This window comes from Lithobates pipiens, unplaced genomic scaffold (assembly GCF_037356315.1).
Source record: "Lithobates pipiens isolate NorthernLeopardFrog02 unplaced genomic scaffold, aLitPip1_a1.2 Scaffold_19, whole genome shotgun sequence".
In the NCBI taxonomy this organism is placed as follows: Eukaryota; Metazoa; Chordata; class Amphibia; order Anura; family Ranidae; genus Lithobates; species Lithobates pipiens.
The window spans coordinates 525,473,300-525,491,662 of NW_027507764.1; the positions used below are offsets into that span (position 1 = coordinate 525,473,300).

Genomic DNA, 18,363 nt, shown 5'->3' on the forward strand with positions numbered 1-18,363 from the left:
CTTGTAATAGGAATAAAAGTGACACTTTTTTTTTTTTTTTAAAACAATGTAAAAATGAAAAATAAAAGGTAAAATAAAACTTTTATTTGTATAATTCTCTTTTAAGGGGGCGTGGCAAGGGGTTGTTCTATGACTACATTCTTTTACTATTTAGGTGTACCTCGTTCCTATCTCAAAAAGTTGGAAGGTATGGCCAGGCATACTCCCATTAGAAGAGGTGCTCTCCATGTTGGAGGAGAGATCCCTTACCTAAAGGAATGAGAGTCAGAAGAGTTAGGTTACATAGTTACATAGTAGGTGAGGTTGAAAAAAGACACAAGTCCATCAAGTCCAACCTATGTGTGTGATTATATGTCAGTATTACATTGTATATTCCTGTATGTTGCGGTCGTTCAGGTGCTTATCTAATAGTTTTTTGAAACTATCGATGCTCCCCGCTACGACCACCAACTGTGGAAGGGAATTCCACATCCTTGCCACTCTTACATTAAAGAACCCTCTACATAGTTTAAGGTTAAACCTCTTTTCTTGTAATTTTAAATGTCCACGTATCTTGTTAAACTCCCTTCTGCGAAAAGGTTTTATCCCTATTGTGGGGTAAGCAGTACAGTATTTATAAATTGAAATCATATCCCTTCACATGCGTCTCTTCTTCAGAGAGAATGAGTTTAGTTTTTGCAACTTTTCCTCATAACTAATATCCTCCAGACCCTTTATTAGCTTTGCTGCCCTTCTTTGTAGTCGCTCCATTTCCAGTACATCCTTTCTGGACAGCATACTCTAGGTGCCGCCGGACAAGACTCTCGTAGAGTGGTAGAATTATCATTTATCTTTAGAATTGATCCCTTTTTAATGCATGCCAATATTGTGTTTGCTTTGTTAGCAGCAGCTTGGTATTGCAGGTCCTTTTCCATCCTAGATTCCTCCAGAGGTTCTCCCCACAGTGTATAGATTACATTCCTATTTTTGCCACCCAAATGCAATATTTTACATTTCTCTACATTAACCTCATTTGCCATGTAGTTGCCCACCCCATTTATTTGTTCAGAACTTTTTGCAAGGTTTCCACATCCTGCAGAGAATGTATTGCCCTGCTTAGCTTAGTATCTTCCGCAAATACAGAGATTGAACTGTTTACCCCACCATCCAGGTCGTTTATGAACAAAATAAATAGGATTGGTCCCAGCACAGAACCCTGGGGGACTACACTACCCACCTCTGACCATTCCAAATACTCCCCATTTATCACCACTCTCTAAACTCGCCCTTGTAGCCAGTTTTCAATCCATGTACTCACCCTATGGTCCATGCCAATGGACCTTATTTTGTACAGTAAAGGTTTATGGGGAATTATGTCAAATACTTTTGCAAAATCCAGATACACCACATCTACAGGCCTTCCTTTATCTAAATGGCAACTCAGCTCCTCATAGACAGTTAATAGATTGGTTTGGCAAGAACGATTATTCATGAATCCCCCTTCATCCCCCAGCTACATCACTAACCTAATCCCAAAATACGAACCAAGCCGCTGTCTTCGGTCCTCCCAATACCTCCTGCTCTCTAGCTCCCTTGTCACCTCCTCCCATGCTTGCCTCCAGGATTTCTCCAGAGCTTCTCCCATCCTTTGGAACTCCCTACCCAAATCTGTCTGACTGTCCCCTAATCTATCAATCTTTAAACAATCCCTGAAAGCCTTTTCTTTAAAGAAGCTTATCCTGCTTCTAACACTGTTTTACTTCTTCCATCCCCCACAGCTATTAACTTTTGTATACATTTACCCTCCCTTTTTAGATTGTAAGCTCTAATGAGCAGGGCCCCCTGATTCCTCTTGTACCAAATTGTAATGTAACTGTGATGTCTGTCTTTATTTTGTTAAGCTCTGCGCAAACTGTTGGCACTATATAAAACCTGTATAATAATAATAATAAATCCATGCCGATTACTGCTAATGATACCGTTCTCATTACTAAAATCTTGTATATAGTCCCTTATCATCCCCTCCATGAGCTTTCACACTATTGAAGTTAGGCTAACTGGTCTGTAATTACCAGGGATGTATTTTGAGCCATTTTTAAATATTGGTGCTTTTCTCCAATCACCTGGTACCATTTCAATCATTAGACTGTCAGTAAAAATTAGGAACAATGGTCTGGCAATTACTTGACTGAGTTCCCTAACTACCCTCGGATGAAAGCCATCTGGCCCCGGTGATTTATTAATGTTAAGTTTCCCAAATCTAATTTTAATTCTCTTAACCATGGAGGTGATTCCTGTGATGTGTCACTGCAGTTTTGGTTACTGAAGCCCCCCAATTCCCTCATGAAGACTGGGGAGAAGAATAAATTCAATACCTTCGCCATCTCCCCATCCTTTGTATCCAGATGTCCTTCCTCATTCTTTATGGGGCCAATATGGTCTGTCCTTTTTTTTTTTTTTTACTGTTTACATACTCATACATAGTGAGTCTTGGGAGGATTGGGAGAGCTGAGATGACTAGATAAGTCCATGGGTCTGGGGTAAATTGTAAACCTTGGAGAAGTAACAGAGCCCAGGGTGCCTAAAGATCCCATATTGAGAGGCCAGGGAATGGGCTTGTGTAGCTGGCTGCAATTTAATAGTCTTGAGTGAGCAAGGAGAGCCCAGATGGTTAGGAGCTGCTGAAGAGAGAGCCAAGCTTCTAAATATTTTCATTATCTGTTTTTTTTTGCTAAAAATCCCCTGCGTGTAACCAATAGCTTGACCTGGGGGGTGATCCCCACATACGTACCTACTTCAGGATATGCATATTTGACATCTGTACCTCACTATCCTATATTCCCTTTATCCTACCTCCTTTATACCCCCTCCCCCCCCATACTTAACAATTAGTAGCAACTGTGGTTGACCCTTATACTGTCTCTAAACCTCACTGACATAGTTACTTTCAAACCTTTCATGTCACAATCTCTAGTTGACAGTCACAATCTCTAGTTGACAGTCAGATCCCAGTAGGGGTGAGAGGGAGGGGGAGTGGAGTACCAGGGTCCCGAATCTTCACTTACTAGCCCCTAGGAGTAGAAGTTATGGTTTATTCTCCACCATGGTGGGTCTCATAAAACCCACTCAAGAATTACCTAATCCATACAATGACGACAGGCTGTAGGACTATAACTCGGCATCAATAAAGTTGTACAAGAGGTTCTACAGCCTCTTGTTCTTCGTCCCAGATTATAGGAACCCACACAATATGCCTGTCAGTAACAGAATATAGGACTATTCAGAATGAATCCCATGTTGACATATAACTTAAGGCACCCTATTCACTCTGATATGGGTTATAAATATGGAACTCAGTACAAAGGTTATCCTTGCCGCATAAAATATTTCTGTCACTAGATAACTGTGACTTATACTACTTAACCTAATTTACATGCCTTGAGTGTTATTTTCTTACCTGAATGTTCCTGACTTTAGATACGTTTTTGTTATTAACTACATCTGGCGGCTGCGTCCGCAAAATTTTTTTTATTTCTGTTCTGTTTCTCAAAACTCGATAAAAAGTTTAAATATAAAAATCCCCTGCGTGAGTAACCACTTTGTGAACTTTTTGATTTTGCTTTAAATAAAAGTGGGTTGGCAAGCCCTAAAAAAAAAAAAAAACACTACTCAGACTGGCATGGACTCAATAAAACTCATCTAACACTAAGCTGATTACCCCAAATATCCCCCCCCTTGTAAAAGTAGCAGTGACATCATTGCAGGGCTGCACATAACCTGTACAGGAAACAGGGCTGTGTTGCCAGATTTAGACCTTGGGGGGGGGGCCCGGGGCACTTCAAGTTTGGGGGCCAATCAGCATAGAAATTACATGACAAATAAAAAAGTGAACTGAAATTAATAAAACTGCATTTGATCTAATTTTGCTGAGTGGACAGCATAAACAGGCCAACAGGAGATGGCCACAGGCTGAAAATTTGGGAAACAGAAAATCACATGTGGGAAGTCTTGTGGAAGGATTCAGGACATGAAAAAATCTCATTAGTTAGGAGTAACTTCACTACTACATTACTCTTTGCCGATTTCATCCGAATTCACACCTGTGTCCTCTTGTTCATGTTAGTGGTTCTTGAATATCCCAAACTACCCTACACCCCATCCCATCCAAGTTATTTAACAATAAAATGACAAAAAGTCATCCCTTAGACTGCTCTTTGTGTCCGTGTGTCTGGGTTGTGCTCTGTGTGTGCTGGCAGCCTGTACACTTGTAAGGGAGAACCAGGGCCGTCTTTAAGTCAGGGCAAAAGGGGAAGCTGCCCTGGGCCCTGTCATTATTGTGGGGCCCAAAGCAGCTGCCCCATACTTGCCAACTATCCCAGTTTAAAGTCCCTCGTCCCTTGAGGTTTTAATCCAGTGCTGTGTCCTGATATCTCAGTGTGCAGTTCTGCTACTAATGCTGCCCAGCTCTGCCCTATTGTTGTGTACAGATGACTCACCTGCAGACCCGGTGCTTACATGTAAATACTGCCATTGATATGTAAATAGCGGCAATATTCAGATGTATATCATGCCCCCCTGAGGTCATATCCACCATCACCTATACGTAATACTGCCCACTGGGGAGATAAAGGAGCATGCTGGAAATTGATCACACCCACCCCTCTCCCCAGCACTGCCATTGATCCCAGGAGTCCTGGGATCCCTAGGAGTTTTCTGTCTATTAATGGGTTCCTTCGCCTCCTCAGTCCATGGTGTACAGGCAGTGAGGAGATGATGTGCTGTAACCTCTAGCAACCAATCAGTGAGCAGTATTGATGTACAGTTATCTCTAGCAACCAATCAACAAGCATAAATCATGTGCTGTAACCTCTAGCAACGAATCAGTGAGCGGTAACGATACACTGTAACTTCTGGCAACCAATCGTAATCGCTGCCTGATCTGATTCAGTAAACAGATTTCGAGTCAAGCTGCTATTTATTTTATGCCTAAAAGCAAGTGGAGAGCGAAACTGCATGGAGGGTGGCCCAAGAACATTTTTGCCCAGGGTCCAATCAATATTAAAGACGGCCCTGGGGAGAACGTTAGTTATCATCATCATTTGTGCTGGAAGGGCACAGTGACTTTCCCTTTACCATCATCAGCCACCAACCCTTTCAGGGGTACCACAACTACTGTATAACTTAATCCATTGCAGACCTGCCACTATATAACCTTTATTATACTTTTAATCCACTGCAGCACACCATGCACTGATAGGTTTCTTGGGATTACAAACCTATTCAATAAAAAATAAGGTCACTTAGTGATGTGATAAGATCACATCTTGACTAAAGCTGTTGTTTTGAAGTATGAAAATACTTTTTGTTTTCTTATAGACCTGATTTTGAAATCAGCCATTGGATGTCATATATTCTTCACATTCTAAACCTTTCGCTATAACTAAGTTCTTCATTTCCATCTTACTGATTAAAAATCAATACAAGCAAGGATCTACACATGCAGCAGATGTGCTTTCAAGAGTATTATGATATGTCCCAAATCACACAGTGGCAGGAATATCTTTTTTAATTGCTGCCCAAGGGTACAGTAACTGATCCAGCAACTGCTATTGAACCATAAGGCAATAAGCAGTCAGAAATTGACAGAAGTGTCAGTCAGAGAAGAAAAGGAAAACAGCTGAAAAATAGAAAAAAAAATCTTCTCCAACCGGAGACGGGATCCATCACCCAAGAACAGAAAAAAACTGGAGCCCCATGGAGTGAACAGGGTTATATAGATACAGGGCAGATCCTAGGCAGGGTGCGTGGGGTGCTCTGCACCCAGGCGCCGCAGAGATGGGGGTGCCGAAGCTCCAGAGTGCTGCTCCCCTCCCTCTTCCTCGTCTGTGTCCAGAGGCGGAGATGAAGCACTTGTAGCGGGTGCTGCGGTTCCCCATCCTGCCGGCAACTGACAAGAGCACATACCGCTCCCACTGTCCACGGAATCCGTGCTGTCTGAGTACCGCTATGGAGCCTAGTACCGGAGCACATTCCAGTACTAGACTCCACTAATCTTTATGTCCGGTGCATGTGGAGCAGTCTCCTGTCTGTCCCGCCTCTTCTGCGTGCGTCGGCTCTTCTCTTCTGGGTTGGATGGAGCTGCTGCCAATCATCCAGTGCACTCCCAGAAATGCTGTTCGAGTGCCGCCCTCCTAGTAACCAAAGATGCCACGGATACCCCACCCCCCTGCAACGTGCACGGTGCTTCTGCTCCCAACCCGCCCAAGCTACAGGGATCTATTGGACAGGTACTGATGTATGGGGACACCTGCTGTGGGGGGGGGCTCTGATGGGGACAGCTGCTGTGGGGGGCTCTGATAGGGGACACCTGCTGTGGGTGGACAGACCCTGCTGTGGGGAGCTATGATGGGGGACACCTACTGTGGGGGGGGCTGTGATGGGGACACCTGCTGTGGGGGAGGCTCTGATGGGGGACATCTGCTGTGGGGGGGCTTTGATGGGGGACACCTGCTGTGGGGAGAGGCTCTGATGGGGGACACCTGCTGTGGGGGGAGGATCTGATGGGGGACACCTGCTGTAGGGGGGCTCTGATGGGGGACACCTGCTGTAGGGGGGAGGCTGCTGCCAATCATCCAGTGCACTCCCAGAAATGCTGTTCGAGTGCCGCCCTCCTAGTAACCAAAGATGCCATGGATGCCCTGCCCCCCTGCAACATGCAGGGCATTATCTACTTCCATCCTTAGGAACTGAACTGCAGTCTCTGACCATCTCCTGTAGCGTGTCTGCAGTCTCTGATCATCTCCTGTACTATGTCTGCAGTCTCTGATCATCTCCTGTACTATGTCTGCAGTCTCTGATCCTCTCCTGTAGTATGTATGCAGTCTCTGACCATCTCCTGTAGTATGTATGCAGTCTCTGACCATCTCCTGTACCATGTCTGCAGCCTCTGACCATCTCCTGGACCATGTCTGCAGTCTCTGACCATCTCCTGTAGTATGTCTGCAGTCTCTGACCATCTCTTGTAGTATGTATGCAGTCTCTGACCATCTCCTGTATCATGTCTGCAGTTTGTCTGGGGGCTTTTTCTAACAGACTCTCTAGTGGAATCCCTATCTGTGTGCATTAGAGAGACCCCCCTCCAGGTCCCATTAGTGTACTCATTTTCTTTATTGTCAAAAGATCATGGGAGGATCCCAGGGTAATAAAGACTTCTTAGGGGAGGGGAGCACCTCTGTTTGAGTTGAAGCCATAGAAACATTTGTAAAGAGGAGGAGTTAGTAAGATGACCACGCCCATGTGGGGGCGCCAGAAACATTTCTGCACCCAGGCGTCTGTGACCCTAGGATCGGCCCTGTATGGATACACTGGGAGGCAGTCCTAGCAAAGCTTTTTGCCAGTGTCCAATCACCTGAAAGTAGTGGCATATAATCTAAAGTCTAAGTATACATTTCTGTGTACTGTACTGCAGTGGCGGCCCGTCTGTTAGGGGCGCCCGGGCGCCACCCCCTTTCTCCACCCCCCCCCATATGCAATGGATAGATTCATGCGTAGCATGAATCAATCCACAGCTGCCGCAGCCACTCCCTATTCATGTTTCCATGCCCCTTTCAGGTTCACCGGTTGCATGAATTACAGCGGCCAGTTTTTTTTTTTTTTTTTTTTAAGTACCTGATTAGAGCCAGAGGCAACCATACTAAGGTGACAAGATTTTTAAAATGAAATCCAGGGACATTTTGTTAAAATAGTGAAACTATTTTATAAGGTTATTTTCCTCAAATGATATATGCAGTGTATGTGGTATGTGTTTATGGAATGATTGTATAATGTACACATTATTTCTTGAAATCATTTCATACCAGCCCCATAGCATTATTTTACCAGCCCAACAGCATAACGTCATTAGCAGTGCTCATCAGTGCCGATCAATGCAACCTCACCAGTGCTCATCAGTGCAGCCTCATCGGTGCCAATCAATGCAGCCTCATCGGTGCCCATCAGCTCAACCTCACCAGTGCCCATCAATGCAGTCACAACAGTGTCCATCAATGCAGCCTCAGCAGTGTCTATTAATGCAGCCTGATCAGTGCCCATCCAATGAAGCCTCACCATTGCCCATTATTGCAACCTGACCAGTTCCCATCCAATGCAGCATCACAAGTGCTCATCAGTGTAGCTCCATCAGTGCCCATTAATGCAGCCTCACCAGTACCCATCAGTGAAGCCTCACCAGTGCCCATCAATGCAACCTGATCAGTGCCCATCAATGGAGCCTGAACAGTGTCCATCAATGGAGCCTGAACAGTGTCCATCAATGGAGCCTGATCAGTGCCCATCCAATGAAGCTTCACCAGTGCCCATCAATGCAGCCTCCCCAGTGCTCATCAATGCAGCCTACCCAGTGTCCATCAATGCAATCTGATCACTGGGGCATGATAAATGGGGTGCAGGGGGGATGGGATGTCAGGGTCAGGGTCTCTCACCTCAGCGATAGTAGGTCCTGGCATGCCATGGTCTCCTAGGGGGTGATGCTCCTGGTCCTGGGGTCAAGTTGCAGCCAGTGTCTAGCCCCGCAGCTCGAGCCAGTCATGTGCTTCATGACTCCCTGGCACTCCCTGCCACCAAGACTCTGGTCTCTGGAGTACGTACAGGAGTGTGGAGGGTATGACAGTGAGCTGTATGTACAGGAGAGGAGTGTAGAGGGTAAGAAAGTGTGCAGTATGTACAGGAGAACAGTTTGGAGGGTATGACAGTGGGTGATATGTATAGGAGAGGGGTGTGGAGGGTTTGATAGTGGGCATTATGTACAGGAGAGGAGTGTGGAGGGGATGACAGTGGGCAGTATGTACAGGAGAGGAGTGTGGAGGGTTTGATAGTGGGCAGTATGTACAGGAGAGGAGTGTGGAGGGGATGACAGTGAACAGTATGTACAGGAGAAGAGTGTGGATAGTATGACAATGGGCAGTATGTACAGGAGAGGAATGTGGAGGGGATGACAGTGGGTAGTATGTACAGGAGAGGAGTGAGGAGGGGATGACAGCGGGCAGTATGTACAGGAGAGGAGTGTGGAGGGGATGACAATGGGCAGTATTTACAGGAGAGGACTGCGGAGGGCATAACAGTGAGCAGTATGTACAGGAGACAAATGTGGAGGGTATGACAGTGAGCAGTATGTACAGGAGAGGAGTGTGGAGGGGAAGACAGTGGGCAGTATGTACAGGAGATAAGCGTGGAGGGGATGACAGTGGGCAGTATGTACAGGAGAGGAGTGTGGAGGGTATGAGAGTGGGCAGTATGTAATGGAGAGGAGTGTGGAGGGTATGACAGTGGGCAGTATGTAATGGAGAGGAGTGTGGAGGGTACGACAGTGGCAAGTATGTACAGTAGAGGAGTGTGGAGGGTATGACAGTGGCAAGTATGTACAGTAGAGGAGTGTGGAGGGGATGACAGTGGGCAGTATGTACAGGAGAGGAGTGTGGAGGGGATGACAGTGAGCAGTATGTACAGGAGAGGAGTGTGGATGGTATGACAATGGGCAGTATGTACAGGAGAGGAGTTTGGAGGGGATGACAGTGGGTAGTATGTACAGGAGAGGAGTGTGGAGGGGATGACAATGGGCAGTATTTACAGGAGAGGACTGAGGAGGGGATAACAGTGAGCAGTATGTACAGGAGACAAATGTGGAGGGTATGACAGTGAGCAGTATGTACAGGAGAGGAGTGTGGAGGGGAAGACAATGGGCAGTATGTACAGGAGATAAGCGTGGAGGGGATGACAGTGGGCAGTATGTACAGGAGAGGAGTGTGGAGGGTATGACAGTGGGCAGTATGTAATGGAGAGGAGTGTGGAGGGTATGACAGTGGGCAGTATGTAATGGAGAGGAGTGTGGAGGGTACGACAGTGGGCAGTATGTACAGGAGAGGAGTGTGGAGGGTACAACAGTGGGCGGTATGTACAGGAGAGGAGTGTAGAGGGTACGACAGTGGGCATTATATACAGGAGAGGAGTGTGGAGGGTACAACAGTGGGCGGTATGTACAGGAGAGGATTTTGGAGGTGATGACAGGGAGCAGTGTATACAGGAGAGAAGTGTGGAGGGTATGACAGTGGGTGGTATGTACAGGAAAGTGTGGAGGCACTGACAGTGGGCAGTTTGTACAGGAGAGGAGTGTGGAGGGGATGACAGTGGGCTGTATGTACAGGAGAGGAGGGTGGAAAGTATAATGGTAGTTGATGGGCATTAAAACCCTGTAGCAGCTGGGCGAGTAGACATGTTGCAGCCGCAAAGGTTTGTTTTGCTTTTGGGTGAATAAGGCCACTCTGCAACTGTACCAGTGTGTGGTAAAATCAGGAAATGAGAAGGTGAAACATTGCCTCTTCACAGGCTGTCAAATGCTCTCTGAAGAGAGATCCAAAAACAGATCACTTTTCAGAGAGCACTGCTAGTGTGAAAGAGCCTCAGGGGGTGATAAGCACTGCTATCTGTCTTAAAGGGCTACTTCACACTAGTGCTGGTGTTTGAAGAACAACCTGTGTTTGGGTCTCTCTTTGGAGGGCATTATATCGCCACCACACTGCCTGCTTTATTCCCTTGATCCCTATGGTTGCAGGGCAGCATTCACTTGAACTGCTCATTTGTCAGGCGCTAAACCTGCTAAAAGCGGCAGGGGTACCATGGCCATGAAAGCAAAGCATTGCGGCGGCAGCAAGTATACACCCTGGTTGGAGGTGGGGGAAGGGGGGGTAGTGGTAAAAGTCTGACTCAAATGCAAAGTTTTACTGCCCCTTCCCCCAACCACTAGTGTGAATGAGCCTCAATTCACTGCAGGGGCCACTGGACAGTGGCACACACAGAGCAACTGCATTAGAACTAGTTTAACACCCATCTGTGTACATACTCTCCTCACAAAAATTTATCTTGCCCCCAATTTCCCCCACCGACTCTCCCCGACCCTCCCACCCACCTTAACACTCTTCACATATGCAACATTAACAAAAGCTGATATTCAAACAGCTTTTAGACTGTTACCTATCTCTTCAGAGTCTTAATTCCTTGGTTTGTTTTTTCAGTTATTTTCTCTGTGATATGTGCGAAATGGGCTGCTCTTAGCCCTTGTACACACGGACGGAGATTCCATCGGAACGTGTCCGATCGGAGCGTTTTGTCGGATATTCCGACTGTGTGTGGTATGCATCGGACTGTTTCCATCGGAATATCCGTCGGACCAAATTTTCAAACTTGCCGGAAATATTTTCCGACAAACTGCTCCAATGGGACATACTCCGATCATGTGTAGAGAATTCCGATCGGACAAAGTGCCACGCATGCTCAGATCAAATTCCTACATCAAAGCTATTGACTACTAGCCTGAATGTAGTCCCATCGTAACGAAATTACGTCATCACGTTCTGAAAGATCAGATTTTCTGACAACTTTGTCCGACCGTGTGTATGCAACAGTTTAGGACAAGATCCGTCGGACAAAATCCGATGGATTTGGTTGTTGGAATGTCCGACCGTTTTACAAGGGCTTAGTCTTGCCATTATTTTGACGTTTTTTGCCACATTTTTTCAGTGGGTCCTTGGTTATGAATCTGGATATGATGGGATGATTCATTATCTGGGTGACTTCCTTTTTATCAGTCCTTGGGATTCCCCTATCTGTTCACTACTGCTGCGCTTATCTTTTAAATTTCTAAATATTTTGGTATTCCTCTTGCTATTGATGAAACTGTTTCTCCATCTACAATCATTGAATATTTATGGATCACCATTAATACTTCCTTGTTTCAGTATTAGCTTCCCCCGCTTAAAATTGCAAGGCTTTAATCTTTGGTTTCATTTTTTTTCTGTGAGGAAAAAGGGTTTATTAAAGGAACTTCAATCCAGCATTTTTTCAAGCAGATTGTCATTAGCTATGTCTGGATATAAATCCCCTTTTTCACATATTCGCATTTCTTCTGACAATTTTTAGTTGATTATAACGGTTGATAATTTTTTCAAGAAGACTTTGTTTTTTCTGCGGATCTTGATTTATATACAGATGCTGCTGGTTCTCCTGGTTTTGCGACTATCTTCTGCACTCATTGGTGTTGCGGTACGAGGTCCCAATTTTGGGTAGCTAACAAAGCCACAAAAAATATAATCTTGCTAGAGCTTTTTCCAGTCATTGTGGCATTTGAATTTTGGGGGGAATTATTTTGCAAATAAAAGGATCATTGTTAATTCAGATAACAAGGGTGTGATTTTTTCCCTAAATAGCCTAACTTCCAAATCTATATTTGTCATTAACCTTTTACGTCATCTGGTTCCGTTATGTTTAAGATAAAATATTTGGGTTAAAGCAAGATTTATACCAGGTAAGCAGGATGTTATTGCTGATGCATTATCTCGCTTCCAGATGGCCCGTTTCAAACAACTTTTGCCAGATGCAGACATGGTCGGGTATGCCTGCCCAAGTCCTCTGTGGGACTTGATCTAATACCGGTCATATCTGCTATTAAAAATTCAGTTGCTCTTAAAACATGGACTGATTATTCAGTTGCATGGGAGAGGTGGTTCTTATTTAATAAAGAATTAGGTCTTTCAGGTTATTCCCCTACCAATCAGTTTTGACTTTTCTTTGTTCCCTCATGCAATCACAATTCTCTTCCAATCATTATAATAAAACTTTAGTTAGGGTTTCTTTTTTTCTCAAAATTCATAATTTACCTGCCTGTAAAACATGTTTCTTCTCTGTCAGGCAGGCTCTTAAGGGATATAAAAAAAGTAAATTTATAGCCAGATTTGCATAGACCAATCTTATTGGACATTCTATCTAAGCTTTGTTTGGCTTCTTCTGTCAACTGTGTTTCAGAATGTGAGGCGTTGTTATTAATTCAGCTTTTGTTTCGATTTTCTTTGCTGCACTTTTTATTTTTGAAATGCTGCCAAACAACAAACAAAGCTTGTCAGGTTTAAAATACAATGAGCTTTCTATTATACATAGTAAGGGCCTTATTTTCATTAGGTGATCAAAAACGGATCAAGCTGGCAAAGGTGATTGGCACACTCTATATGCTTCATCGTTGGTCCTCTTGCAGTACTTAAAAAATGTTTCTCTTATAGGCCATGATGTTCAGGTAAAGGTTTAGTACATTTGGATTTCTCTCCTTTTACAAAGTGTAAATTTTCAGCAGTTTTTAAAAGCGGTCTCTCTCATTTAGGCCTTTCTCATTTAAAATTTTCATCTCATTCTTTCCGCATTGCAGCCACTAGATTGGGCCTAAGTGAAGTGGTTATTATGAAATTGGATAGATGGGATTATCAGAGATTTAATATTTATGTTCATCCTAACTTATCTAATTTGTAGGTGTCAAGTCTCTCAAAAAAAGAGTACACCCCTCACATTTTTGTAAATATTGTATTATATATTTTCATGTGACAACACTGAAGAAATTATACTTTGCTACAATGTAAAGTAGTGAGTGTACAGCACAGCTCATGGCAAAGAACTCTCTGAGGATATGAGAAAAGAATTGTGCTTTACATAAAGATGGCCTAGACTATAAAAAGATTGCCAAGACCCTGAAACTGAGCTGCAGCACGTTGGCCAAGACCATACAGTGGTTTAACAGGACAGGTTCCGCTCAGAACAGATCTTGCCATGGTCGTCCAAAGCAGTTGAGTGCACATGCTCATCGTCATATCCAGAGGTTGTCTTTGGGAAATAGACGTATGAGTGTTGCCTGCATTGCTGCAGAGGTTCAAGGGGTGGGGGGTCAGCCTGTCAGTGTTCAGACCATACGCCACACACTGCATCAAATTGGTCTGCATGGCTGTCGTCCCAGAAGGATATCCAGAGGTTGTCTTCGGGAAATAGACGTATGAGTGCTGCCTGCATTGCTGCAGAGGTTCAAGGGGTGGGGGGTCAGCCTGTCAGTGTTCAGACCATACGCCACACACTGCATCAAATTGGTCTGCGTGGCTGTCATCCCAGAAGGAAGCCTCTTCTAAAGATGATGCACTAGAAAGCCCGCAAACAGTTTGCTGAAGACAAGCAGACTAATGATATGGATTACTGGAACCAAGATAAACGTATTTGGTTCAGATTGTGTCCAGCATGTGTGGCGGCAACCAGGTGAGGAGTACAAAGACAAATGTGTCTTGCCTACAGTCAAGAATGGTGGTGGGAGCGTCATGTCAACTTTAGACTTGATTTTTAGCATCTTAAACTAATACTATCTCTTTTCCTAATACTTGTATCATATTTTCTGAGACAGTGTCTCTTTTTTCTGGCTATCTTCTCCTAAGGGTAAACCTCTAGAGAAGAGACAATCGATCAATCGAGACGCTCATGTGGTCGCTGGGGGGGTTTTGCAGATTTGGAGGGAGGCTCCCCTGGTTTATACAGGCAAGATGGTGTTCGTTTGTCTGTCGGCTTAGATATCTTTCATTTAGGTCTGCAGAACAGAATTGAAATGGCCACTGTGCAGGGGTAGTCAAGTTTGTTTGCAACAAGCCCGGCTTGTGGAGACTTTGCTTTATGAATTATTCATTTTATCAGTCGAGTTGTATGAGTGATATTTAAAGTTTTTAATATATATTTATTTACCGTCACTTATTGATGTTTTAATAAAGTTGAATGAATTACAATTTGAATTACCAATAAAAGGTGCCGTGGCCATTTTAATACCAATTTTACTGGTGTGGTGTATTTATTTAAGATGAGTAATATTGTTATGTGTCATATGTAAGTATGCGCCCTACAGTCCCATAATTAGTGGGCACAAACTAGGTGCCCACAACATGGGATTGTGGTCACCGCATTTTAATAAATATTTTTTTAAATATAAAAAAATTAAAAAAATTAAAATTCTAGGTTATTGTCTCTTTAAATCTTTACATTCCCATCACAAGGCTTGAGGTAGGAAACACATTTTTTCCTGCATGTGTTTTGGGGCTATAAAAGGCCCCACATGACAGACCTTTCCCACCGTTGTCCTGGATCGGCTTGGCGAGCTCCCCTCTCTCCCACCCTGTTGCTGGTACCATTATGCGGTTTTATCACCCTGGGATCAAAGGGGGACTTTGCTTTATGAATTATTAATTTTATTGCTCTATTTCTATGATTGAGGGATATTTAAAGTTTTTAACATTTGTTTATTTACTTATTGATGTTTTAATAAAGTTGAATGAATTACAATTTTAAATACCAATAAAAGGTGCTGCGGCCATTTAAGTGTGTGACCTACAGAACCATGCTTACCAAAATAAAGTATGTCCCACATCTTGTCTGCTTGATCCTACAGTAATCATATGTGCAGGGATGCTGGACTTCTCCCTATCTCTGAATTTCCAGTGCTGTGGGCTTAATAGCACTGGGTCTTTGGGCACAACAGAAATTAAGATGGTCCAATGGGGACCCACCCCTCCACCCTCCTCCTCCAATGAGTACATTAAACTGTTTACATTGTCTGTAAACACGATCCCTGAATAGGGAAAGAGGATTATGTCATTCATGTGAATCTCCTGTTCATGTTAATGCAATGTAAACAATAAAATAACTTTTCTCAATGAAGGAGGAAAGAGGCAGGTGCGGGTCCCCATCAGACCATTTTCACTGCTGTTATGCTTGATGACCCAATGCTATTAACCTCCACAGTGCCAGAAGTTCATAGACAGGAAGAGGACCAGCATCCCTGCTTAGAAAATTTGTACAAGATGCAGCTGTATGTACAACGTGGGGCATACTTCATTAAAGAGGAAGTAAACCCTGATGGCTTAACTTCTTCTTTGTCTCCCTGCAAAGGTAAAACATAATGGGCTACTATGCATCGCATAGTAGCCCATTATGTGTCACTCACCTGATACAGGAGCCTGCAATGTCACCTCTGCCCCCTGTAGTACAGAGCGTTCATCTTCTTTTCCAGGTAACGGCCACTCACAGTGCCTGAGCAGCGATGATGTCACTCCCACGAATGCATAATGAGCTAGTATGCACCACAAACTAGCTCATTATGAAATACCTTAGAACGAGGCCCCGACATCTGGCCTGATCCACGCCGAGGGAGCCGACATGCTCCCTCTGCGTTTCTTTCGGGTATCGCGGCTCCGGCGCTGTGAGTGGCCGGAGCCGCGATATCGTCACTCCCGCGCATGCGCGCGGGAGATTTCATTCCGGCCGGTCGGCCACTGCCGGATTTTCAGGCCGAGAATCCCCTTGTGCGCATGTGCCGCTGCAGTCAGTGGCGCATACCGGGGGGAATATATCCTAAACCGTACAGGTTTAGGAGATATTTTTTTTACCTACAGGTAAGCCTAATTATAGGCTTTCCTGTAGGTAAAAGTTAAAAAATTTAGTATACAACCACTTTAATAGCATAGCAAGGGGAACCCAGGTGAAAAGTCCTTTGTTAAAAATATTTAAATGACAAATAAAGTCCCTCACTGTCGATTGTCAATCATGATACCCGCCGCTGCCTCGTCGCCAAAAAACAAATCCAACAGCCCACTACACCTGACCAACTTCGCTACGGTATCACTAACCAAATGACAGCTCCTGAGCCGTCATTGGTCATATAAGTGAAGGGGCTGGGATAGTGATGAAATCAATTCCCAAATATAGCCATGGTTATATTTAGGCAATGGCTGGAGATTTCTGGCCAAGTGAGTGAATGGACCACTTGATGTAGCTGGTTGGTAAGGATGTAAAATCTGTTGCTTCCTTAGCATTGACATGCTGTACGACCTAAACTTTCGGTGTTCAGGCCGACATCAGTGTTTGGTCCAAACGAATGTTCTAAGCTCATCCCTAACAGACAAACTGATTGCACAAGCCAAAAGCCTAGCAATACACATGGCTATTTTTACCTAACTTCAACCACTTTACATCCACCAGAAATCACACATACAATCACAAGCAATCATCAAAAACTAAAAAATCTACCACCCAGCTTCAATACAGTGTACTGAAAGTTTTACACTGAAAAAGAAAAAAAAAAATATGACAACTTTACCAAAAGTGTTCAGTTTTTTTGCTGGAAACTACCATTTGATGACTTCAATTGCTTTGCAATTTCAATATGAAATGGAATGTTTTATTGCCCTTTCAAATTGTTGCTCATAAATCCTGCTTTAGGGGGTTTCAATAAAGACTGGAAAGGATTCATAAGCCCTGCATAGTAGACTTGCATATTTACGTAGTAAGTCAAACTGAAAAAAAAAACACTTAATTCAACCAAAGAAATAAATAAACAGATAGAAAACCTCTATATTCACAATCCTATACCTACAGTTGATCTAGATTCTAGAAGACAAATTTGTTTTACAGTCTGAGAAGAGCTACAAGACACTGGGCAGCACTAGTGAGCAAGCAGCAGACCCTATATGTTTTTCACAAGAAAATATAGATGCCACCATGTGAATTTATTTGTAAACTATATTTACAAATTAAAATTTTGAATTAATTGCCACTCATTAAGCAAATATTATTTACATTGAGCCAATATATATACACACATATACACACACTGTATATATAAATCCTCTTTAAAAGACTTGCCTGGATACTCTTTATGGATCTGTCCTTTAGCATTTTTGCACTTTATAACACATTTTTTTTTTTTTTTTTTCAAATCCTACCTCCAGATATCCAGAGTCAGCTTCCTGCTCCTCTCTCATTACCGTTCTCAGTTCTGGTATATCCTTGCTTCTGTCCTCATGGTACCTATATACTGTTGAGCTGGATGTGTCAGATAAAGGACTCTTCTCTATTGTTTCTGAATTTTTTGTGTTTTCTGTGAAAAGAATGTCTGCTTTTGGCATTGTTGTGGGCACAAGTGAAATCAGCTGAGGCTCACCATAATCTTTAGTCCTTAAAGACGCATTTTTCACTTCTATAGAAGCTACATCAATGTTCTCTAGACTTCCTGTAGTCTTTTGATCACTTTTATAACTAAAGCCCTCTGTTTTGGAGTCTTGCTTATTATGTTCATACTGTGTATACTGCTTAGTAGTTCCAAAATAAAAGTCAGTTTGTGGAGAACAAGATAATTGAGAAGAGGATTCTTTCACTTCATAATCTTTAGCTGGCATCTCCAATTTTTGTAATTTCCCAGAAGACATAACCCCAAATACTGTTTTCTCCACCTCTTCTGAGGCTCTCGACAAGCTTTGTTTTAGGTCTTCGACATTTGTATTAACTCCTTCATGATCCACTTGAGACTCAGATGTGGAATGGCTGCCTGAGTTTATGACCATATTCCCTTCCAGAACCATTTCCTTTTCTTTTAAATCTGCATCATTAGAGGTGGAGCTAAAGCTGTGTTTCTGGGAAAATGACTCACTAGAAAAAAATCAAAATAAACAAACACATTAAAAAAGATAGACATAGAAAACAGAAAACAGT

The 18,363-nt window shown here is 43.5% G+C and overlaps 1 protein-coding gene across 2 annotated transcripts in view; it reads right to left on the reverse strand.

Annotated features, from left to right (window-relative positions):
* Positions 1-18,363, reverse strand: part of TNKS1BP1 (tankyrase 1 binding protein 1) — a 211,252-nt gene that overhangs the window by 113,000 nt on the left and 79,889 nt on the right. For both annotated transcript variants that reach the window (XM_077493184.1, XM_077493183.1), the window contains exon 4: positions 17,598-18,300. In XM_077493184.1, the coding sequence (XP_077349310.1) occupies positions 17,598-18,300 (703 nt within the window). The remainder of the gene's footprint in view (positions 1-17,597; positions 18,301-18,363) is intronic.